The 24,555-nt window shown below is 45.7% G+C and overlaps 1 protein-coding gene across 1 annotated transcript in view; it reads left to right on the top strand.

The window, feature by feature from the left end:
• The window catches only part of LOC8026823 (ryanodine receptor), a 561,398-nt gene that overhangs the window by 60,982 nt on the left and 475,861 nt on the right, over window positions 1-24,555 (top strand). Inside the window, exons 3-9 of the mRNA XM_040217827.3 lie at window positions 6,032-6,130; window positions 8,172-8,249; window positions 12,630-12,705; window positions 19,164-19,276; window positions 21,771-21,876; window positions 22,036-22,129; window positions 23,454-23,528. Coding sequence (XP_040073761.2) covers window positions 6,032-6,130; window positions 8,172-8,249; window positions 12,630-12,705; window positions 19,164-19,276; window positions 21,771-21,876; window positions 22,036-22,129; window positions 23,454-23,528 — 641 coding nt within the window. The remainder of the gene's footprint in view (window positions 1-6,031; window positions 6,131-8,171; window positions 8,250-12,629; window positions 12,706-19,163; window positions 19,277-21,770; window positions 21,877-22,035; window positions 22,130-23,453; window positions 23,529-24,555) is intronic.

The raw sequence follows: 24,555 nt of genomic DNA, 5'->3' as shown, positions 1-24,555 counted from the left end.
CCGTGTTATAGGAACCCGATAAGTGTCCACTCGCGATCTTTTTGCGCTTTTTGCTTTTTGCCACATTGTAGATTATTTCTGGCTTACAAAATTATTTTATCATATCAGTGTTGGGAAGTAATTTAAGCACAAATTGAAAATAAAGTAATGTTTCCAGTAAGTGTAAAATATGTGTGCCAATTAGCACGTTTTCTGAGTGCGTAATTGTTCTTTACTTAAAGTGTTTTTTTTTTTTTATACTCAGAAACTCACAATTTTAAGACCCATTCCCTGAATTTGAAAAAAAGCCGTATCGTCATGTGTAGCGCGCTATCGTCTTTTCAGACGTCATCTAGTCATTTCTCCGAGTGAGGTAATGAAGGGTATAACACAAAAGGCAAATGAGTGCCTTGTAAGTTCATTGTGGAGAGTACAAAAAATTAGCAGCAACATTGGCCTTCAAAGTTCTATAATGCATGAAATACAGTATAAGGAATTGGTGTGTAAATCGGTGAGTGACGCGAATTTTGTAAAACAAAAAGAAAACAATAAATTATTATTATTATTATTATTATTATTATTATTATTATTATTATATTTTCCCGCTAAATTTAGTGGCTAGCTCAATCGGAGTATAGGCCACCTAACGTCGATTTCCCGCGAAAGTTAGCGGGGAAACTGAAATTATGTTTTGCCCCCAATACGTTAATTTTGTTAAACTTGAGGAAGAAAACGTTTTCTTTCTCAATTTTAACTATCCATACCAACCCGCTCGTTCTGTCCCTATAACGATCATTTTCCGGCTAAATGTCGGGGGGAACTGTGTTGACCTATAGGTCACGTGGCGTCAATGGGTCTTTTCCGCAAATGTTGGGCGCCATCTATCGGCAAGCAGGGGAAACGTTTTTGATGGCCTGCCTTGCTTCCGGTTCTGCCCGTTCCAAGCTATGTTGGCTGTCTGAATGCGGTCGGGTAATGCGCTCAGCGTTTGTTTCTGCTCTATCCAACGGGATCGACGAACAGATTTGTTTTCTATTCATGCGTTAACTACGGATGACTTCGTCCGTTCGTAAATTTTTTCCGAATGTTCGGACGACGGCGAAGTCCGTCGTCCGAACGGGACGACGGACTTCGCCGTGGCGCCCGTTGTGACTGACGGCATAGTTGAAACTCTCTTCGACCAATGAGAAAGTACAAACAGTTATATTAAACTAGGATTCATGTTATATGCAGTACCAGCAATAAATTCAGAAAATATTCGAAACCAAGGTACAGTTAGAAAAAACTTTTTTTTAATCGCAAGTTATTTGTATAATGTGCTCGAAAATTTTAAATGACGAGATGTATTTTCATAATTGTAAAGGCTTACTCTAAAATCGTCCGATAAACTTGGTACCTGCACGTACAAATGTAATTTCCATCAAAGGTGTACTTTATTGGTGAAATTTTAACGCGTAGCTTCATTCCTATAAAAAAGGAGACCAACAAACTTGGCCGTTTTAACGGCGGACGCGTTCAGCGCCCGCCGCTGCCCTTGGCGAGTTGGTTGGTCTAATTTTTTACTGTGAGGAAGCAACACTTTGAAATTTCACAAGGTCAAATTCACCACTAAAGCGCATGTTTAATAAATATCTAAGATGTATACGTGCAGCCGCCGAATTCTGAGCGAGCCTCGTCATTAATGTTACCCCACTTCAGGCTACAGCTCTGTGGGACTAGGTCCTGGAGAAACACGAAATCGGCCAGACTTGTACTTTTTATTTTTTTAGTCTCGCGCCTGTAGAGAATGTTGCAAAACTTTTTTTTTTTACTCGATACATACTTAAGAGCAACACATCAAGACTATTGTTTGCTCTTATTTAACCACAAGACCAGCAGATGCGGTCGTGGTAGCGAAAGGGCAGTTCTGGGTGTGCACGTAGCAACAAACTGTGCAGCATAGCCACTTTACCTCAATGCTTTATAAATATTTGGAAACTGTGGGTGATTTCAATGTTTGCAACAACCGAAAATGCATACCAGCAGTTTGCGTAGCAACGCAAGACCGTCAGATTAATTTATTAGTAAACAAAAATGTGTGCCAGTGAAACGCACCATCCCAGAAACGCCAACTCCGAGACGCTCGCTCTGCGTGGCACATAAGCGACACGACAGCATACATAACCAATCTGTTATCTGCATGTATTTACATGTATTTAAACCCCCCAAAAAAATAAAGGAACAAAAACATGAACCTTCCTTGAAGTGGCAACTGCAAACGCGGGAGAGTTTTGGAGGCTGCATTTACAGACCGTCAGCATTGTTTCGCTGGATCGCCCGAATCAAGAGCTGCCGCTTCGTCGGGCGCAGGTTAGTAGAAGGAAACCCAAAGAAGCTTAAATCGCGTCAACGTTTACTGTCGTTGCTGCAGCCAACAACAAAACAGCGTTGGGGCATGTCGGAGAACTTTGAAACGCGCGACCACCGCTGCATGCCGCCAGCAGTCCCGAGCCGGACGCACTACGCCACCAAAAATGGCGGACTCCTGTCTGCTACTGCTGCGCATGCGCCGTGGAAACCCCGGAAAAGGCCCGTTTCCCCCAAAGTGTATAGGTCATGTGTAATCACGTGACGCCACATTTCCAGCTAAACTTAGCGGGAAATGCACGGACGGACAAAGGGAAGGATAAACGGACGGACGGACGGACATAGTTTTGGGATTAGGGTAGCGTTATAAAGCCATTCTGTGTTTAAAAAAAAGAACTACTCAGTGGCAATTTCACTTCATCTAAAATTCGCCGCCATTTCTGAAAGTACCTAATGCAGTCCCGATGACCCCTGGAGCAAGACATACCAATTAAAAACACAATATAGGGGATTAAAAGGGCATCAGGGGGACGATCGGTGGTCGAGTGGGCTAGCGCACACCAGCTCGGAGCACGTGGAGCAAAAGGTCGCGCTGCAGGACCTAGGGATCCTGGGCTCAATCCTCACCCCTGCCCGTCTCAATCTGGATGAGCATCGTACTTGCGTGCGGTCGTGCATCTCAAGTGCGAGGTCCACGTTGAAGACCCCAGGCATGCAGTTGTACTGCACTAGCTAAATCGCCCATCTACAGCTGAGAGACAATTCACCAGTTGAGGCAGACTAACTTCAGGCTTGTGGGAAAATTGTCTCGCTGCATACCCAACTCAGATGAACAACACGAAGTTAGAATTTCAAAAACGCCAAACTACAGTTAATGTTAGAACGACGGGACAGTTAGTCGAACATCGAAGAAGTCGGCGTACGACTGTCCATGGCCACCCGAAACCCAGAAGTCGCCGTGCCACCTGAGCTGGCGGTTTTTTATTATCCAGCCAACGCCCACTTGTTTCTCGTAGTTCGTGCTCGTATGCCTTGTGTTTCGCGCATGAATACGCAGTTTGGTGGCTACTGAACTGTGGCACCCATGCTAGTGTCGCTGTAAAAGCATCTTCACGCTTCGAGCCATGGCATGGTCAGCGGCCGCAGTTGGGTTCCGGCGGTAGCCGCAGGCGTCCATTTTTCCGTGACACTTCTCGGCCATACACAAGACGGAAGACAGGGTGTGTGGTCCCTGCCGCGTCGTAGTCGTGACCGTTAGGGAACCGGAAAGGTTGTCGCCTGGTCACCGTTCTGAAGTACCAGGCTGGCCCGGAGTCGCTCGGCACAGTAGAATCAGAAGACAACCTTCGTATAATAGAAAATGACCGCATCTCCACGTGATGAATGATGTTGATTGGGGTGAAGCTCTGGCGGTGCTCGTCTGCGTAGACGCCGAGCCGCAGCATGCCGAGCCTTTCGTTCGTTTTCATCCATGTCAGAAAAAGAATGTGTGGTATGGAACGTGGTTATATACGCATTTGAGCATTTGACCGCAGCGCCCTCTCGTCTATAAACCTCAAGCCAATGCACGCAAAGTTTAACGCGATTATATACGCATTTGACCGCAGCGCACTCTCCTGTATAGACGTTGAGCGGCTACATGCAACGTTTCATCCATGACATCCCCACCTCTTGAGTTACTACCACATCTCAGAGCCCCCTACTCGTCCCGCAGTCGTGGCCGAGTGGTTAAGGCGGTGGACTAGAAATCCATTGCGGTCTCCCCGCACTGGTTCGAATCCTGTCAACTGCGCAAACAATTTTTTTTTCATCATTTGTGTTTTTTTTTTTTTTTTTGCCCTACGCCAGCACGTGAGCTCACGAGCACGAGCACCAGCAAGATCGATGTGAACACAGACGCCGGACGGACAAGGCTAGACTTTAAGAAGCTTATCCCCTAAAAGAAAGATGATCAGAGAACCACTTGTCTTGCCTCATCATTGACCCCTAAAAATCAAACTTACTAGCTGAATTCAAGTGAGGCCAGCTCGTTCTCCCCCCCCCCCCTCTAAAAGAAACAACACATTCCTGAGTAATCAGAGGAGGACGACTCCCAACACGTGAAAGAGGGAGAGTATAAAATAAGTGAAAGCTGTTTAGAACTCCCTGTAACGCCGAATTAGAGCGCAGCTCTTTAGGAGGAGGAGGGTAGGGTACTGAGGGTCACGTGACCTTGGTGGGGTCACGTGACCTCGGGGGAGGAGGGCCCACGTGGGGGGGTCACGTGACCCCTCCTCGAGGTCACGTGAATTTAGGGAGGGGGGTCATGTGACTTGGGGTTGTTACGTGACCTCGGAGGGGGGTCGCGTGACCTGGGGGGGTCTCGTGACCCCCAGAGAAAAGTTTCCGCTAGATTTAGCGGGGAAACTTTTCCCCTAAATTTAGCGGGTAAATTTACCCATAATGCACCGCGCGGTTACGCCGACTGTGACGGCGACGCCGCTCAAGCCGAAACGGGCGCCTAACCGCCCATTCACACTGGAAGCGGATCCGCGTTCGCAAAGCGGTTGCGAACGCCGTTGTATAGACGCTTTGCAGCAGGTGTGCATGGACGCCGCCATAACTGACCTTCAGTTTTTGTTTCCTTTTATTTCGTTTATTTCACTTCATCATTACTATAGCAGGGCAGGTTATTGCCACATTAGATTCAACTGTGTCCTTTTCTAAAGCATCGGCCTTTGTAGGGGATCGTCAACTACCGTTTCAGTTGCTCGGCATCTCGGTAAGACAAGAGAAGGTCAGCAATGGCGGCTGTAATTTGGCGCGTGTGTGAAGAGTCTATAAAGATCCAGTACAATTGCAGGCGCACTTGATGTCATCGAGTGCGCGTGCAATTGCACTGCATCTTTATGCAACCGCGTTCGCAACCGCTTTGTGAACGCGGATCCGCTTTCAGTGTGAATGAGCAGTAAGAGCTGCGTCCTAAAAGGTCGCTCTCAGATTGTTCTCTGAGCTGCCACCGACGCCGCAGGTTGTACTGTCCGCTGTGGCGGTGAGGGGAGACCTTGAACGACGCTGTCGGCAACTTCAGTGCGATTTTGCGACAAGTGCTTCACCCTGGTTGTGGAATCTCTTTAGAACGGTAACATAGGTTGGTAATTAAAAACAGCGAGAACACGACGAAGCAGAAGAGGAGAAGTAGACAGACAGAGCGCTGACTCTAAAGTGAACGCTATTGAGAAGCAACGCATAAAATCTCCTCCAATTAATAGGACGCAATCTACTTTGTCATGCGCTATGCCTATCATACACGTGCCCCCAGAAACGCCAGTTTTTTTATGGAACAGAGCGGTCGAGGACACTCTCCGCAAAAAGAGGTTCTTCCCGGCAGGCGACACCACTTTGGAGCGTGACCGTGCAATAGCTTCTAAGTTAGCGTGGCTGTCGCCCTGAATGGTGAACGTGAGCTCAGGAGGCAGACGCAGAGCCCAAACTTGGCCGCTGTTTGAGCATTGGGCGGTAACTCTAATCAGTGACTACACGAGTCTCAGCCGCACGCTGACGCACGTCTCCCAGCGCGCTGAAAAAATGGCGCCATGCATTTCATGCTGTCGGTGTCGTCAAGAGGGAAACTTCAATACAATGATTCGCCCCACGTTTCTTTCACTATAAATGTGCTTTACAATGACCTAACTACCGCCTTTTTTTCTTGTTCGGCTGACCCCAGAACTTCCCTCCGGAGATGCTGTCCTGCGTGCTGGTCCTCGAGCAGGCGCTGTCCGTTCGCGCCCTCCAGGAGATGGTCACAGCCGCAAACTCCGACACGGTACTCTCCAACTTCTTTCACCCACCTATACTATAAGCGAAGAAAGTCCTTTGTAATCGAGCAATTTAAAGCTGTTTCACGCATTTGTGTTCGATTATGATCGATTGCGTTGCAAACTCATAACCACTGGCGCCTTTACGGGTAAGCACTTTCGATCGGCCAAAATATTTTATAATTTTTATATGGATTTCTTTGAAGCGAAAAATAGGGCTTTAACCAGAAGTTTATTAAACATTTACGCGACGTTTCGGGACCAGTTCGGTCCTTTGTTCACTTTTCGGGACCGAACTGGTCCCGAAACTTCGAGTAAATGTTCATTAAATTTTTGGTTAGAGTCAATATTTTTCGCTTCATGTCTATTCCTAACCAGGCAGAGGGCTGCCGAACGTTTACCTTCAAAATGGATTTCTTTCGGCAGTCAGGTGGAGCATTACCCAGACAACCACCTAATAAAAAAAAGTAAAAAATAAATAAATTGGCAATAATAATTTCTGGGGAAGGGATTATCCTTGTCCATCCTTAGCCGATCCAAAATGCTGGACTCAGAGCGCTCTGACGTTCTTCGGTCAGACACGGGAGGAGAAGTTCTCGACATTGGTGATAGATAAAAACAAATTTCTACAGCGTACGATGGATGCTTGAGCAAGAACGTCTTTGAAGGGCTAGTATCTCCTGCAATGCGGTCTGTTGAAAAAAAAAAAATCCACGGCATATGCGCTTTGATTATTACAAAAATAAACTCACACCGATCTTTGGAAATAGTTTTTAAGTCGTCAGATTTTCTACAGTGAACGCGATGTGATAGCGGGCACTCGATGCGATATCGGTCATGGCCGCGGGAGAACGGGCAAATATTAAATGCTTAATAATCTGCATTTTTCTCTCAGCAGAATATCGTGCAAGCATCAGCCACAAGAAATCTGTCGCCATGGGGCACGAACCACAGTGAATAATAGCCGGTCCTAATTTAATTTTACGACGCATATCAATTAACACACTTTTGGCAAACCTGAAAATGCCTCGAAATGCCCACAAAACCGGTAAAGCAGCCACGAGCTCTGCGAGTTTGCCTCATCGGTTGGACTTAGCGAAACCATGGCCGTCAAATGAACGATATCCTAAAAGCTGGAAGTGGGAATACTCATGCCGGTATTTTAAGTCACAGTCACGAGCGAATGTCGTCCCGCCCGTTGAAATCCTCGCATCATCCAATACACAAGTGCTTTATAGAACAAGATTTGCACCGCCGTCTTGCCGCACCCCCCAGACTACTGCCTGCCCAATCATTAAGAAAACCACGTGACCACTGTCCACGTACTTCGGTATGCCTGCGCCGCTCCACCCTCCCGATGTTCAATCAAGGGAGCGCTACGCAGCGCGCCCATGGTCTGGCCGATCAGGTGACCGCAGTCTTTCCACCACCCTATCTCGCGCGCTCTGGGAAAAGCGCTCGAGAGCTCGCAGAAAGCACCACGCAAATACAGCAATCTCACGGCCAGTTTCAGTTCACCACCGCTGCCGCCATTCATTGTGAGAGCTGTATAGTCTTTCTACACGCGCGACAACGCCGCCGAGAGTCTGCGCGAGCTGTCTCGTGAACTGGTGCCCACCTCCTACGAACTAAAATTATGGCGGCGTTACGCGTGTGTGGAGCCTTTAGTGACAATGGTCTATTGGCTATCAGTAAGAAGAGACTTTAATAACTGCAGAGCAGCCGTTCAAGGCCTGCGCCTGGTTTTAAGCGGTCCGAAAATTGTGTGCTGGTCCACTGGTGCAGCTAGCCTGGAAATCGTCCTTCGCAGTGCTGAGCACTGCTGTACGAATTTCAAAAACGTGCTAATTATATAGATATTTTTTCGTGAAAACGGTAGTTTAAAATGGGAGGGGGTGAGGAGGAGAGGAGGAGAGAAGGGTGGCGGGGGCCGAATTACAGAACGTCAAATTGCGGCGCTTTAGAACCACCATAACAAAATGGAATTACGCTAGCTGCTTCATTGCATTCCATGAGACATGCGCTTATGTTATTTCTTCATCCGCACAGGGCAAAGGCACCCAATCCGGCCACCGAACCCTCCTCTATGGACACGCAGTGCTGCTCAGGCATCAAAACAGCAACATGGTAAGACAACCTTCAATTATTTTTCTTTCTTTTCGCTTTTTCCTTTGGGGGGGGGGGGGGGGGGGGGGGGGTAGCAAAATGTTTGTTTTTCGCAGGATCTGAGAGAGAGGAGGTGCTAATGACAAGGAGACAAATCGCCGGGCGACTTTAGGATATTTTAGAGATGCTGTTCCTGAAGCATTGGCGCACCTTTGGTTTAGATGAGGATACGTGGCTGTATAACTTACCATGATTTGCTAACATGTCTCGCACGAGATGACATGCATTCGAACATCTGACGTAGATGTAGATTATCAGTGACTTTCTGCTCGCCCAAGACCGGTTCAGACATCTGCAATGAGCGTATTAGCTACGACAGTGTACTTTGTGACCGGAGCGACTGGAACGACCCCTCTGCGCCATACGTATACGCTCCGTCAACCGCTGTAAAAAGCGCCTTAACTGCGGCAAACATTGTAGTCGTCAGCATGGCGGCCGCTTGTCCGCCGTCGTCAGCTGTTTTCGCGGTGCCTCTAACACGAAGGGGACGTACTGTCACTCACAGGTGTATCAGAAGACGGACAGTTTTTAATAGCCACTAGCTTTATATATTTTAATTTTTCCAGGATAAGACTCGAAGGGCTGAGAGGGTGAAAAAACGAAAGAAAGATTTGCTGTAGGCTGTCTTGGATGTTGGACCTACACTACCTTAACACATGACTTTACCAATAGTGCAAATCTCGCCACACGCTTTTTAATGATTACAGAAGACGCTGCATTTTTAGCAGCAATATGGTAACGTAGATATATTAGTTCGGGATCAAAAGAACGTTGCAAGCGTTCGGAAATGCTACTACTAATCGCTTTTCTGGGATGACGAAAGCATGAAAATTCGCATTCATTATATCCGTCTTGAAAAGCAGTACGCAACAGTTGTGCCTTGAATTTGAGCACACACATTGAGTCTGTAAAGTCCGGGCGATGTTCGAGGACACAAACGCTAAGAAAGGACAATTGGAACATTGGAGTCGAGGTGAACAAACACGATGTCGCGAGGGTTCCTGTTGTTTTGAGGCTACCCCCACGACACCACCACACGAGTTGATGAATCTTCTCTTCTAGGACGTGCTAGTTTATGATTGCGACACACTACATGAATTTAGCCAAGGATAACGCTATACGCGGAACAATGAGTTTCCACCAGACCGACCACGTTGGCGATCACCACCGACGTCATGTTTTTCAGCAGATAGCAGGAAGCACGACCGGCACGCAACACGCGTGGCCGAGCTCTCCTCCACTTGTGATTGGTTAGTCGGTGTGGTCGCTCGGTTCGTTGCCAAACGTAGCGGAAAGTTTAGCACGTCCCAACTCCTTGCGTTGCGAACGAACGCGAACGACATGGTGGTTTGACGCTTCGTTTCCGCGAAAACTCGTCGTTCCAACCGGTTGCATTCGTTCGTAGTCGAAGCGGTCGCTCTGAACGCAAGTGTGTGAACGGGCCTTCGAGCGCGTCATGGTGCCGAAAGTGGATTTCACTTGCGGCCATAGTTTAGTCTGTTCCCGCTCAGCGCGAGCTTCGATTAGCTCCCACAACGTTTCTGCAACCCGGATTGCACATCACCAAGATGGCGGTTTTTGGAAGCAATCTGTATTAATATTAACATATAGGATAAGTTTTCATATAAAGTGAAGCCTCAAAAAGCGTAACCGCAAGATTTCCTATTAAATATATTGGGGAAAGTGACATCACATGGCTTCATTTCACGCGACCTATAAGCGAATTCAGTTTCACCTCAAAATTTAGCGGAAACATTTACGTCACGTGAAATTCGATTTTCTTGCTAAATTTAGCTGCGAAAACTGATGTAACGTGGCGTGATGTCACGTGACCTATACGCAAATTAAGTTTCCCTACTAGATTTTGGGAAAAATGGACGTCAGGTGACCTAGATACGAATTCAGTTTACCCGCTCCGTTTAGGGGGAAATTGACACGTGAGAAGTGGAGTTAGCACGAATAACTCTAACGCTAACTCTAACTAACTCTATCTAACTCTAACCTTATAGCTAACTGACTCTCACTCAAACTCTAACTAATCTAACGAGCTCTAAATCTAACTCTAGCGCTAACTAACTATAATCCTGACTGACTAACTCGACCTCTAACCAAGACAAACTTACCTCTAACCCCAATAACTCCACTAAACACTTGGTTTAGCGCTATTGTTTTAGCAGTACTATACTCCGTTCACCCTTAAGCTAAGGCTAGAAGCTCTGCCTTCATGGCTAGCACGCTGGCTTCCGCAGTGCTTTGGTTACGCGTGCCTTCACACTGTGTGAGCAAGGGTAGAAAGCTCGCGCTGAAGGCGGAGCTTCTAGTCTCAGCTTAAGGGTGAATGGTGTATTGGCGGCGAAATGTTTTGGTGGCGCCCTCCTATGGTTCCCTCTCGTGACGCCCTACCTCCCGAACAGCAAGTTCGATGGTGCTTGCAATGAGCATGGTGGAAGCTTGAAATCATTGCGCTCTGAAACCAACACTGCCAACGCAGCCAACCTTGAAGTTCTTATGGCATTACTCTTATTTCCGTCAATAAAGGCTCGTTCCCACAGCACCGCTTTTTTACGTTACGTTACGAAAAGTCACCGGCAAATCTGTGCTTCGTATTAAGCGTGGCTACCAATTCAGGAAGATAGCCTGGCACCCGACATTCGAGACACGAATGCTTCGGTGCCGACGAGCTAGGACGGTGAGTTACCGCGGCAACCGCGGACACAAGGCTCGTCGTAATGTAACGTAAGGAGTTGAGCTCGGTTCAACTTTTCCCACAGCATTGTTTTCTAATGTTACGTCTAAACCACAGAAGCATTCGTGTCTCGCATGTCGCGTGCCAGACTATGTCCTTGAATTAGTAGCCACGCTTCATACGAAGCACAGATTTCCCTTTGACTTTTCGCAACGTAACGTAAGAAAACGGAGCAGTGTGAACCAGCCTTAAGAAATATTTTGCTGAGGTCATAGTCAGCATTCGGCCAATTCTAGAAGGTCGATCACAGCGACGCTCTCGATCGCTGACGTCACCGATAGCACTAAACCTAGAACGTTTCAGGTAGCAACATCCTGGACCGATCTCACCAAGTGCTCGGCGCATGCGTGACGCCCCCATAAATTTAGTTCACAGGAGATAGGCGTCAGTTGTCGAGACGCTTCGTGCCCCGTCTCATGCCCTGCACGCACATTCCTTCAGCGGGATTGTCCCACGTGCAGAAAGACCAAAGTCCGCTCGATGCATTGCGACAGCGGAGGCGTAACGAAACCGGCTGGTGATATTGGCCTATTGAAGGGAAATCTGCGACACATGTTCGCTTACAGATGTTTGATATCTACGAGTCAAAGCAATAAAACAGCCGTAGCATATTGACTGATCGGAACTGCTCTTGCGACTAGGGCAGTCGCACGTTTTGCGATACCACGGTACGAATTTTGCGTCACACGATGATCATGCAGCTGATTACGAGGGTCTGTCATGCTCGAGTCGGTAGTTTAGGTTTCGCCGTAGACTTCCGAGCCAAAACTTTGATATATGATATCTACGAAACTACACAAAGCATAAAAAGCAACAAGAAACTGACGCCTCGTATTTCGGGGACACATCATTCTCAAAAGAAGCCGAAAACCTAAAATTTATAAAATGTACCGCAGTTAACCTTTAATTTACGTTGTAAATACGTTCCTTTTCTTTTGTAATATACGTAACATACGCCTGCATAACTCGCGAGTGCACAAAAGGAGAGCGCCGACGGGAGAGCGCGTAAGCGCTCTTCCGTCGGCGCTCTCCGACACGAGAGGGTGCAATCAGTTGAGCACGCGTCACGAGAGCCAATGTGCGCGCTGGGGAAACTTTCGAGGGTGGTATTGGCGACTAGTCGCGGTGAGAAGCTCGCCAGGGGCGCTTCTGTTTTCCACACTTGGGGTAGTGTACGTGCTACCCTCGTGGTCATGTGTTAATTTTCATAGTACATAGAAGCTTTGCAATGCACGTGGTTGCACCATCAGAGGAAGTTGAAGTACCCTCACTCTGGGTTGTGGAAAAATCCCACCAGGCGGAAATCCCCAAAATTTCTCACCGCGAATAGCTACCGAAGGTGACACTATACTCCGTTCATCCTTAAGCTGAAACTGCACCCAATGCCACAAGCACGAAAGTGCGAGGTCGCTGCTTTGAAAACTTCAGCCACAAAGCGAGCACTCGCGCTAGAGATGCACGTCTCAAAGCTAGGATCACAGGTTAGCTCCCGCTTGTCGCTTTGGCTGCAGTCTGAGCTTAAGGGTGAACCTAGTATGGAGCGATGTGGAGTCACGTCTACATTGCGTCATTAAATGAAAGCTTTTCCCCTACAGTACCTGGCCTGTCTTTCAAGCAGCTCGTACAACGACAAGCTCGCCTTTGACGTGGGGCTCCAAGATCATTCGCAGGGTGAGCATTATTTCTGGTTTTTACATTTCATGAGAACAGTAACTCTCTTCCGGACTAGCTGCCGATATTTGCGCGAAAAAGTATAGAGGGCGTTTTTAATCTCGGAAGAAAAATATTGTTTAAAAAATGAAACTGTATATAAAAAATTATTCACCCAAGATAGTGTTATTGATTACGACGGGTGTCAGATGAAGAAAGGGGAGTTATAATTATTAAATTAACCTAGAACCCATTAATTACCTTTGCACTATTTGCTTCAGGTGGTGCATTCAAATAAAAAAATATTGTTGCACGTCGTCAAATTATCTCATAGCACTTGTCGAAATTCCTGTCTGATGTGCGCCCTGCCTAAATATGAACACAAAAAAAAGCTCCGCAAGCTGCGTGCCCGAGGAGACAGAAGAGAAGGCCAAAGGCATCACGTGATTCCTTATTCGCACAGGTTGTCCTAAACCTAAAGAAAAACTACCGGGCGATACGAGGTTCCTGTTGCATTTTCGGCGCCTAGTATAGTTAGCGCTATTATGTCCCCGAATTATCGGCAGGAGGGGAGGAAAAAAACTAATTATCTTTAAAGGCCAAAATAAATACTCTGAGTGTGCTCTTGGAGTGGTATATGAAGTACCCCTTCAGCTGTGGAAGAGTATACATTGATCGGGCCGGCAGGTTTGTAAATAACATAGCGCGTGAGCATGCTCCGTCGCTCCAATCGACCTCAGGGGTCACTCGTCCTTTGCACTGTGGCACATGAAGTTTCCAGCGAAATGTTGACACCCAACCAAAAAAAAAAAACGGTTCAGAAATAAACCGGACCGAATCCGGAATTTCAGTCCGTCATATGGGCCCCTAAGCAAACCGCATTTCTAGAAACCGTAAATTGAACCGGAAATACCCAGTCCGGAAACCCAACCGTAATTGGTTGAAACTGAAGCTGAACCGTATTTGGCCAATCCGTAGAGCTTCACCGGAGTGGGTCTAACCGTATATTTAACCGTATCCAGCAACACCGGAATATAATAGAAATAGTTTAATAGAGTGACATACCTACTCTGTTTCACCTTCCAATGTACTGTAGCTGACGCTACAAGCCATCTCTTACAAAAACGTCATATCTGGACTTATAATAAAAAATACAGATATGGATATATAAGGTATTGGAAAGATATGGCCAGATATGCATAATCAGGCCGTATCTGGATGGATATAGTCAAATCTGCCCAATTCCTTATATACCTTATACAATCGTGTGCGCAACAAAGACGAGGACAAAAGCAGAGAAGAGGACACAACAAGGCGCAACTTTCAACTGAATTTTATTGAAAACGTGTTCCGGTATATATATCGTCTCAACCATCGTTACAATGACAACAAAAAAAAAAACACGATTGTATAAGATGTCAAACCAACTCGCCCAAACAACCACTCTTCTTCCTTATATACCATTTATAGAGGCCGTGTTTGGGCCTGGCAAATAGGGTACCCACCTTATGTAAAGCAATTTTCATGTGATGCTCCTTCTATCATCGCATGAAAATTATTTTCATGTGATGCTAGAATTATGGGGCAGGTACCATACTTTCCAGGTCCAGACATGAGGTAATATAATGCATTTCTACGAATATCCACAAAATATACATTTTACTGCTATCCCACACTGTCAAACGTGTGTTTACGTAGATACATCGACAGAATAGGCCTCTGACCAGTCTTTATTGGCCTGCTTCGGAATTTGGAATTCCTACAAATATGTATGCTACAAAGATAGAAGGCAGGCGATCGCTAGTTAGGAAACATAGTAACATATCATTAGACGTCGGAATGTCACTGCCCTTTGGCGGAATTGGTTGTCGAGGAAGCAGACAGAGAATATGGTTTGCAATATAAGTTTTATACATAAAAACGCCAAAACAAGCACTTCCGCTTTTCAAGAAAAAATGAGAAGAAACAAAATTGTAACATCACACGGACAACCATTAAAATAAACTAAAAATGTAATAGCACACAGACACATATTAAAATAAAACAAACGGAAGGCGACAATTAAACTGTAAATTATACAAAAGTTCCAAAATCGTTGATTGTTACTCACAGAGTCACAATCCTGATTGAACTTTCTGGTCGAGCACAGCAGTTTTGAGAAGGGCTTGCTTCCTAGCCTCGTCATTGAAGTCTGTCCTTGCATCGTGTGATGTTCAAAGTCCCCCAGTCGCTCCTCACAAGCCTTGTTTTTCCGTTCGGTCGCGAAATCACCCCTGTGACCAACACGTCGCACACACACACGCACAGACACCATTGTTCGCCGGAAGCAATACAAGATGAAAACGTCATTACTGCTCCTTGAACACGACGAGGTCACCACTGTTTCCCGGACTAGAAAATGACGAGGGCATCATATCTTTAACTACAAGTTTATAAAAGGAAAACATAAATAAATAATGAACACATAAGTAACAAAAACACGGACTAAGTCATGAGAAATAAAATTAAATAATGAACACACAAATAAAAAAATAAAAATACAAAGGACTTACACAGACAGCCACATTTGTTCGAATAACAATGACGTTTAAGTCTGATAAAAAAAAACATTCCTGCTGCGCTAAAAATCACAAATACGGTGTGTAAACTAGGCAACCTTGAGCAAAGCACGAATATTTGTGATCATAATCAAATGTCATTGCGAACTCAAAACGTGAGGCTGCCTGCCTAAGTCCTTCGTATTACTATTCTTCTGAAATCTGTGTTCATTATTGTGGCTGCTCACGACCAGGCGGAACTTGGTGGCGCTTTTTCCATTCTGACCTTACTTCGGACAGCTTTGTACCCATAGAAAGAAGCACTAGCTTCTCTATATGCTCCCACCCCTTCTCCTTGGAGATACCCTCCGTGTATGCTATAGTTGGAAGAAAAAAACACAATAATCACCACACATACACATTATTAGCTACATTGTTTTGTAATAGTTTTTCTAAATAGGCCCCAGGCCTAGGACAACACAATACTTTTTTTTTTTTTTTTGGGCGATGTAAAGTTTTGGCACAAACGATTTGGCCCGAATTTTGCTGAACATACCCTGTAAAACCTTAAAGTGCACCATTACAATTTCGGCGTACTTTACACAACCGTTGTGCTTCCTACGTGCATGACCTTTAAAAGCCAAATCCGCGAACACTTCACAATCATTGATGCTTATTAAGCGGTGTGCTTTATGTCGGGCCTTTAAGTGCAAAGCATCCAAAGTGCGTATCTGTCTCCCTTTGCACAGTATACAGAAGAGGGGATACTGCGGCCGGACTGCTGTTTTCACTCCTTGCGGCATATAGCTCAAGGATTCTCTAATTTTGCTCATGCAGGGCATTTCACCGCACAGAACGTACAAAGACAAGCTTGAAGGTCACACAAGCAGTCTAAAAAATCGATTACATCGCGTTTTTTTTTTTGCATCATAAAACGTTGTGTAATCATAATCATAACATGAATGGGACTACACAAGATTGCATTAAAGTTCCCAATTGGGTCTGTTTTATACCGCACAGTCACTGTCTGTACACAACTCAACCAGCTCTACACATTCCGCTCAGCACACCACCGCTAGGCTAAATCAGATAAGTGTCACTTTTGCCGAGCTTGAAGTACAGTCGTGATCTATACGGAGGTGAACAAGCAATCGTCGACTGCCCAGTACTGGGAGCATCATGCAGCAGCTGACTTGCTCTCCTTTTCAAATGCCTTGCGAACCGAGTGTGGTAAGTCGTCTGATAAGGAGAAAACGTCACCACGGATGGCAATGAGCAGTGTGTACTCACCTGTTTACCTTCATATGGATCGAGAGTTTACCTGGCCGAAGTAGCCAGTGGGTGTGCAACACATGGGTATTCATATTTTAACTTTCTCCATTCCATTTGCTGGATTGGGGGTATGGTGGCCAATTGTGTTAAAGCACCCCAGCTCGTAGCACGTGCGGTGAAAACTCACGCCGCAAAGCCCAGAGAAACTGACCTCGATTCTCGTCCCCACCCGTTTCGACCTGAACGAGCATGGTACCGGGTTCGGTCGTGCAGTCCTACTCTCTCAGAAACAGGGGGTGCACCCCTTGTCCCAAATGTAACACCCCAAAACTGCATTTCGTCGTTCCGGCCACTCACGTCGAGCTGGCGATACCAACTTTTGCGATCGGCTTGATAGCTGTTGAATATAACGTAGTAAATAGCTAATTTGCGTATAAAAGACTAGAAGAAAAAAATTACTGAGGTTTCGCAGCAGGTCCAAAAAGCCTTTATTGTCTTACTGTAGCCATTAATGAGTACATTAGCTGTTTTAATAAGTTGTGTCGCTCGACTACCAAGTCGCTCGTAAAAGTTGGTATCGCCAGCTTGACGTCGGTGGACAGAACGTTCAAATGTAGTTTTGGGGAGTTACATATGGGACAAGGGGTGTACCCCAGTACACCCCCTATTTCTTAGAGTGTAGTGCGTAATGGCACCTTAGTGACTCGCTAGCAGTCGTACAACGGTGCCTAAATTGTTCATCTACAGCGAAGAGAGCAGACGTCCACTGGGGCTGACTAACTTCCTGCCGTCTAAACAAACACACAACATCATTGCTGTTTTTTTTTCTATCGTTCGTATTTGCAATAAAGCGACCTATGCTTCGTTTCACTTTAAGTATAGACGCAGCCGATGGCACCAGCGAACGTTACTAGACCACTCAGTTGGGAAACTGCCATAGAGACTGCTCTGAAAAAGTGGCCCCGATCTGTCCTCGAGAACCGAGCTAATGGCGAGCACAACGCCGCCATTTCTCCCGCAGCGGCCACTCGAGGAGCTGCACGTGACTTCTATTTTGGCTTCAATCGGCCATTTCGGCGCCGAAACAGATACAGTGGGAAAGGTTACAAGAGTGCCACCCCCGTCTCCCCAGCGGACGCGCCGCGTATTACTACCGAAGTTAAAATGCACCTAGGTCGGGACGCGCTCCCTGAAGGCACCGCTGAGGCATGGTTGTATAAAAACATTATTAATTGCGCCGCAAAACGTTGCAAACTATAGATTTTAAAAACATCACGCGCCCTTCATTTTGTACTAAATTCCAAATAATTTCATACAAAAAAAGTTTTTTCCGTTTTTCTTTACGCAAAAATATGCTTTCTAAAAGCTCAAGGGGACCACAGTACAGACGAATGATAAAGAGTGGCGCTGTTGTCGTATTTAGTTTGGTCTCGGTGTACGCCAGCGGCCCACGTTTCGACGTCGAGTTTCCCAACTGAGTGTTTTAGTAACGTTGGCACCAGCTGATGAGACGAACCATACCGCGTGAAAAGGGCACTGTGTAGTGGGTGAGGATGTCGTTTGAATTGTGGAAGAGGTCTGGACATGTACATAAGGCGATGGTTTTTCAATAAAGTTCAAGCTGTGTTAGAGACCTCGTTGTTCTGTCCATTTTTTTGTTATTGCTCCTGCGTTTGAGGGTTACTGTGAATGCCATTCACCAGCTCGCCTGCGTTTTTGACATTTCTTCATCAACATGTTCATCATATTCTTGTTATATAATCGTATAACCATCCAATCGTGCACAAGGAAAGCATAGTGGCCTGCGCTTTTCACACTGATTGGTCCTGTCAGCTTGTAGCACGGCTGCGTCTGGACGCCTAGAGAAACAAGTATTTTTATAGGATGCCGCGTCGACCTTCGGTCTTGGCTTTGGTAACACCAGCGGCCAAGGAGAGGACTGCAGTCACGCACATGGCCTGGCGACCACCTTATTATCGCAGCCATTGAGGTTGCGGTATCAGCCGACGCTGAACAATAGAAGCGTGAAAAGAATAGGCCGCGCCTCGTGTTTCTGAAGCTGTCACCGGTTCGATTGGATGTACCGTGTGCCGCAGTGCTTGATCTGTGCTTACTCACCGAGGTCGGGTGTCATAATAGACGTCCTCTCACGATCGTAATTTCCAGGTAGGTCCTGGGGACCACAACGGGTTGACCCGACACTCGCATGACTGGCCACTGAGAACAAAATATCTAGCTACACAAGTCCGGCCTGGCGCTACATAATTTACCATAGTAGACCGTAGTACATGGGAGATTGCCGCGTGTGTCACAAAGCTTGTGTCAACCGTTATTTTATATAAAAATAAAAAAAAATAAAAACCTGAGGTGTTTAGGCCAACAATGACGCAATTTTCATTTTGAAAAAAAAGAAGAAAGTCGAGTCGTTTGACAGTAACAGCAACAGCATTTGGCTTTTTGCGGTACTGGCGGCATAGCAATCGTTCCCCGAGTGCCTCAACAAACCTCGGCATTTGAACTCGGTGAGCCTCACCCGAACTCTGTAAACAGATATAACTGAGCGGACTTCACGTGTGAGAGGGCAGTCGAGTGAACTTGGTGCAAAGTCAGAGAGCAATAAAAAAAAAAAAAAAAAAAAAAACATTTTGAGCGTTTTTCACTTTGTTCCAGGGGAAGCGTGCTGGTGGACCATCCACCCGGCGTCCAAGCAGAGATCCGAGGGCGAAAAGGTGCGGGTCGGAGATGACCTCATCCTCGTCAGCGTGGCCACGGAGCGCTACCTGGTGAGTAATCCGTGCGCCCCAATGGCTGGGTTCAAATCCGTCTTGTACAACTTGCTCAAAAAAGGTATCCGTTATAATTACCATTGCTCTGGGTTAAAAAGTATCAATTCGATGGCTTGATTACTTCTGGGGAAAAAGGTAATTGGCCGCAACTTGAAGAACTAACCGTTACTTTCCGATTACTGACAAAGCGTTCTGTCACTATCACTTGCAACATCAAAGAAACAAGATGCAACAAAGCTAGAAAAAGTGAGGAAAGAAAGCCTTTTTAAAAGAAATTCCGTCGGTTTTAAAGCAAGTTTTTGTATTGTCAACCTGAGAATTACAATCACCGGATTACAAACAACTAATTTTAATTCTCGCAGAACACCAACCGCTTAGCTTACATACCACAAAGTGGTCACTTTTTGTCACATGGTACCTTTGACATTTTGGGATTCTGGTTATCTTTCAATCACCAGAGTGGTTTAAACCAAATTTAGTAAAGAGGAAAGAATGGTGGAACTGTTTGAATGGCTATTAAAAATGCTACATTAGCCACGAATGCCGATAATGATCCAAGGAGAAAGTAAAAAAGGGGACAAAGACCAAACACAACTAAGTGACTGATGCGAGACAGAAAAAATCGGCCTGGTCCTGGTATAAAACTAGTCTCTGGATCGATTCCACTGGACAATAATAATGGTAATAATCCTTGGAGAAAGGCAACATGGAGGACATAGGACAAGCACAAACCTCCAAACACAGCCAGGACCAGGCGATTTGTTTTTTGAAATCGCGCACCAGTCACCTAGTTGTGGTTAGAGATTTTGTGTTTGTCCTTTGTCCCCCTTGTTGCCCTTCTTCAGAGATTATTATCGTTATTTCTTACCAGCTCTCTTGCACCTTTGCATTATTTGCATTATCTACATTCGCCATTTTACGGTAGTCGCCGTACATTCGGCAGCGATTAAAACATCTCAAATTACCCGCCGAAGCACTATGCCTTTTGCGAACTATTAACGGTATGTTCTCACTATGTTTCCCCTTATTGGGGCTACTTGTACTGTTTAAATTAAACGATCCGGGGAAGTGACACGCGCGAGATTGTTGCTTCGCATGTTGGCCGCTTAGGCGGTAGTGGTAATCTGAAAACCGGCTCGTCCGATTCAGGCTTTCAACGTTTCTCTGATTTGAATTAATAAGGTGAGAGCTTGCCATCCGATGAAGAAGCTCCGTAATGTAAATCATGTTCGGAATCTCAAGCCAGTGGAATGTCATGGAAGCGGTAACGCCAAAAGGAAACCGAATAGGAGAAAGGTGACAACGTTTTGCGTTCCATATTTCCATTTGATGGTTTTAAGCCTGAACAGCTTACAAGCACTGTACAAGCTCCGGCTAGATAGTTGAGTCAAAAACTTGTGTATTGATTGTTTATTTAATCTATTCCTCTGGAAACAAAGCCAGACCACTAAAAAACACCTTTCGATAAAAAAAAAAAAAAAAAAAAAAAATTCGACCAGCAAAGGGTTAATCATCGAACTTTGCGCTGAAAGGCTTTTGTAGAGACCTTGAATTGGACAGTCTCAGCTTGAAAGGAATCAAGCCAGAATGGAATCTGTCCGGGCAAAGAGTGTGATCTCCTTACGTGTCGGTCAGTAACAATCGTTTTATAATTTGTTCTTCTTAAGATTTAGGCGTTGATAAATTGAAAATATCGCAGCATTTTTAGTTCGAAATTTGGTGGCTACGCACTCGTAAACCCGGCAACCGAGGAGAAAGCGGGGAGAGGGGGGGGGGGGGAGGTGTTGAAATGGTGGTGATGGTTACAAGCAATTTTATAACTTCCAAAAATAATCACATTAGTCTTGCTACTATAACCTAACAAAAGTAACAAAATGCAAACAAATTATCAGAAAAATAATTGATTACACGTAATTTTATTCCTTCTAATGACTGGTCTGGTCTGAATATCTTGAAGTTGAACAAAATACCGCAGAAACCGTTTTTTAAAGAATCGCGCTAACATTTTGCACAAAGCTGGCCGAATATAATTCATTTTGTACACCAAACGTTTTAAAGGTGAACCTGATTTTGCTACCTATGGCGGTTAGGAAATGTCTGATTGGTGCGACCACGTGTGCGTATTAGCCGTCGGATGAGGCATGTAAGAACGTGTGAGCAAGCGTTGATAGCCAAAAGCAGACGATGTAGCTGAGTCAAATCCGGCACATGCTTTTTCAGTGTAGTGACTCATTTCGTAATTTTTACGCCCAAAGCAAGAAATAGACAGAAAACGATTCGTTGTGGGGCTATTTAATATTTTTTTTATTTCAAAATATTGCAAACCATGTCAAGGACTATGGCAGGAGGGGTGATACAAACATGGAAATCAAATACAACACTGCTAAACTCTTTGTTTTTCAGCTAAATGGACATTAGTGACTTAAAAGCGTGTGCGAGTAAGGTTTGTGCCGTACCGACGTGGCGTGGGCATTGCTCCGCTTCTTTTCAGCATACAGCTAAAGAAGGCGACAACGCTATCGTCAACGCCAGTTTCCACCTAACCCACTGGTCTGTTGCGCCGTTCGGGACCGGCGCTAGCAGGACGAAGAACGTCGGTGAGTATCTCTTTCGGTCATTCTTACGTCGTTTTTGGTCACCATGTATAAAAACTCCAACAACGGAACAATGCCTATATTCACCGTAAAGAACTGTCTGGGAAAGCATGGCGAAGAGGTTTCTGGGAGCACCGATTATTATATTTCCATGGTGTCCAGGGTATGTGTTCGGAGGAGAGGTGCTTCGGTTTTTCCACGGAGGCGACGAGTGCCTCACCATTCCACCAACATGGGGACAGGACCCGAGCCAGAAGTGAGTAGATCTGTGCGTGGATCAACGATATCAGGTCAACGGAGGGGGTATTCCCCTCTCCCCCTCAAGTCCGCCACTCGTCGTTTGATGCGCCATCTAGAGACTGCGATTCAAAACTGTATTCGTCAGAGATGTTACAGCGAGGCTCCACCAAAACGCTTTGCTCACACATGTGCAACTGTAGTCACCATAGCAGCGGTCACTCCCAAAAAACGTTGGCGCTTGGGACGACGGATCTTGAGGAAAGAAAGGGGGGCGGGGGTTGGCTTCTTGTGCGAGCGGCATCTCTCGGAGGCTTCGGAACTTACTTGATTCGAATATCGGAGCACTTTTCTGCGCAAAAGGTGGTTCGGGCGAGGCTTGAAGTAGGCCTAGCTTCTACAATTTACTTATGACAAATTGCGTTGGTAGGTTTTAAGCGATCCAAAACCGCTCCATGCTCGCGCGTTTAAAGCAGCGAGTGCTAGCGCGCGTTTGCAGGTGTATGAAGATACAATAAAAAAAAAAAGCGCTGCGTAAACGCTCCGAATTTATCAGCAGAATTTGCCATTAGAGAATTTTGATCAGTGAGCAGTCGACCATGGCGGGGGTACACGTCTTTTGGCCCTCCGCCCCTGTAACCGTGGCGTGACAGAACAACATGAAGTAATTAACGTGAGAGCTAATCGTCACCGAGCGTCTACTGACGTTAGTGCGAAGTCTGGTGATTATAACTTAGTTACGGGCTCGAGGTGGGCTTGTGGGTGCATAACTAGGATACGGCCCTTGAATGTGGGAGACGAAATACTTGGTTTATACGGAATGAATGGGGCTCTCTTGGATGAAAATAAAAGAAAAAGAAGATTTGTTCAAGAAGAGGAAAAAGCACTGAAATCACAGTTGGTAGTCTAGCAGTATATTCATACCCGTCTCTTTCTTCGGTCGCTGGTCTTTTTTTTTCGTTTTTCATCTTGCAAGTTTGAATTGGCACTAGTGTTCTTATTCTTTCTTTGATTCTCGTATTTTGACCAAACCGCTCTTTGTTCTTTGTCTGATAAAACAAAACTTTCAGCTACCGAAAAAAAACAAAAAAACTTTAACTGGAGAAAACAAAAATACACTAGTGATATGCGAGCTAGTTAAAAAAAAGTATGCGTCACCGTTCTACTATGGTCGGCTACTCATTTTATACAGTGTCTGTTTCTTAGAAGCAAGGTGAAATTTTTCGAAGCAAAACAAGTTAAAAACGTCCAGATATATAGGACGGATACGTGCTTATAAGGGGACGAGTTATAAAGCTCTCGATGTGGTGGGCGCAACCGCACCCGTGCCATTTTTCCCGCAGCATCATCGTGTACGAGGGCGGCGCCGTGCTCAATCAAGCCCGCTCGCTCTGGAGGCTGGAGCTCGTGCGCACCAAGTGAGTTGCCCTGAAGCCTCTGAGCCGCCATTATACTCTCTTTAAAGGGACACTGACGCTCCTCAAATTATTTTTAAAGATTTTTTCTCAGGCGATTTGTTATGGTGTCGGAAGACTACCTAATTAATATTTTGCTACAGAGTCACGTATATTTTTCATAAAGCCAAAAAACGCAAGTGCTTGAAACCGAAACCAAAACCTGCGCACGGAGGTCTGAGAACTATAGAGGATGCAGAGAGTAGCGGAAGTCACGAGGCTACACCCGACCGTGCAGTTTTTGTTTCCCTCCATACTTTTTGGCCGCGCGCAGCAGACGACATGTGTTGCGGGAACCGTTTTCCGTGCGATTCCTTTGAAGTTATGTTTGTTCCGCTCGCTGTTCTGCACTTCAAGATGAGTTGTTTGGTACATTAAAGAGCTGGAAATGAGTAGTGAGGGCCCGTGCTGAATTCCCGTGATTGGCTAAGAAAACATTACAGCCAAGATGTTGCGTAAAGTCTTGAAGGGCTTGTCATGTTAAATACGCCTCTACGGCAATTCCGCTAGCATAGCCTTCAAGCTCGAGCTCTTCGCTCAAGGATGCACGTCGGCTGCACGAACTCGCTCGCTCAGCAGGAACAACTGCCAAGGATAAAGGTATGGGCTCCGAATTCTCGTCTTAGAAAATATCTCCATTAAAATATCTCTCAGACTGCTACTAACAAAATCGCCGGAAATGCCAAAATTGTCGCATAAAGATGTTTTTGGGACATGTTAGATGGATTGTAAAAAGATTTTCCAAGTTCTTCCAAATGAAGACATCAATTCATCTTCAATGGTCATAAAACTCGGAGCAGGCATCGATACTTGTTTATTGGCTTCCAGTTTTGCAGAAAAAAAAAAAACAAGTTAAATACTCACGTCTGCTTTTCTCCGCGACTCGACCGGACTCGGCCACCAACATGTCAAATCACGCGGTCGTGACGTAAAGTATTCCTTTCTACCGGAAACGGAAGTTCTCCCAACTGAGCGTGGGAGCCTGGGAGCA

Source organism: Ixodes scapularis, unplaced genomic scaffold (genome assembly GCF_016920785.2).
Source record: "Ixodes scapularis isolate PalLabHiFi unplaced genomic scaffold, ASM1692078v2 PGA_scaffold4__175_contigs__length_147842914, whole genome shotgun sequence".
NCBI classification, from domain to species: Eukaryota; Metazoa; Arthropoda; class Arachnida; order Ixodida; family Ixodidae; genus Ixodes; species Ixodes scapularis.
This window is presented reverse-complemented; position numbering and strand designations above follow the sequence as displayed.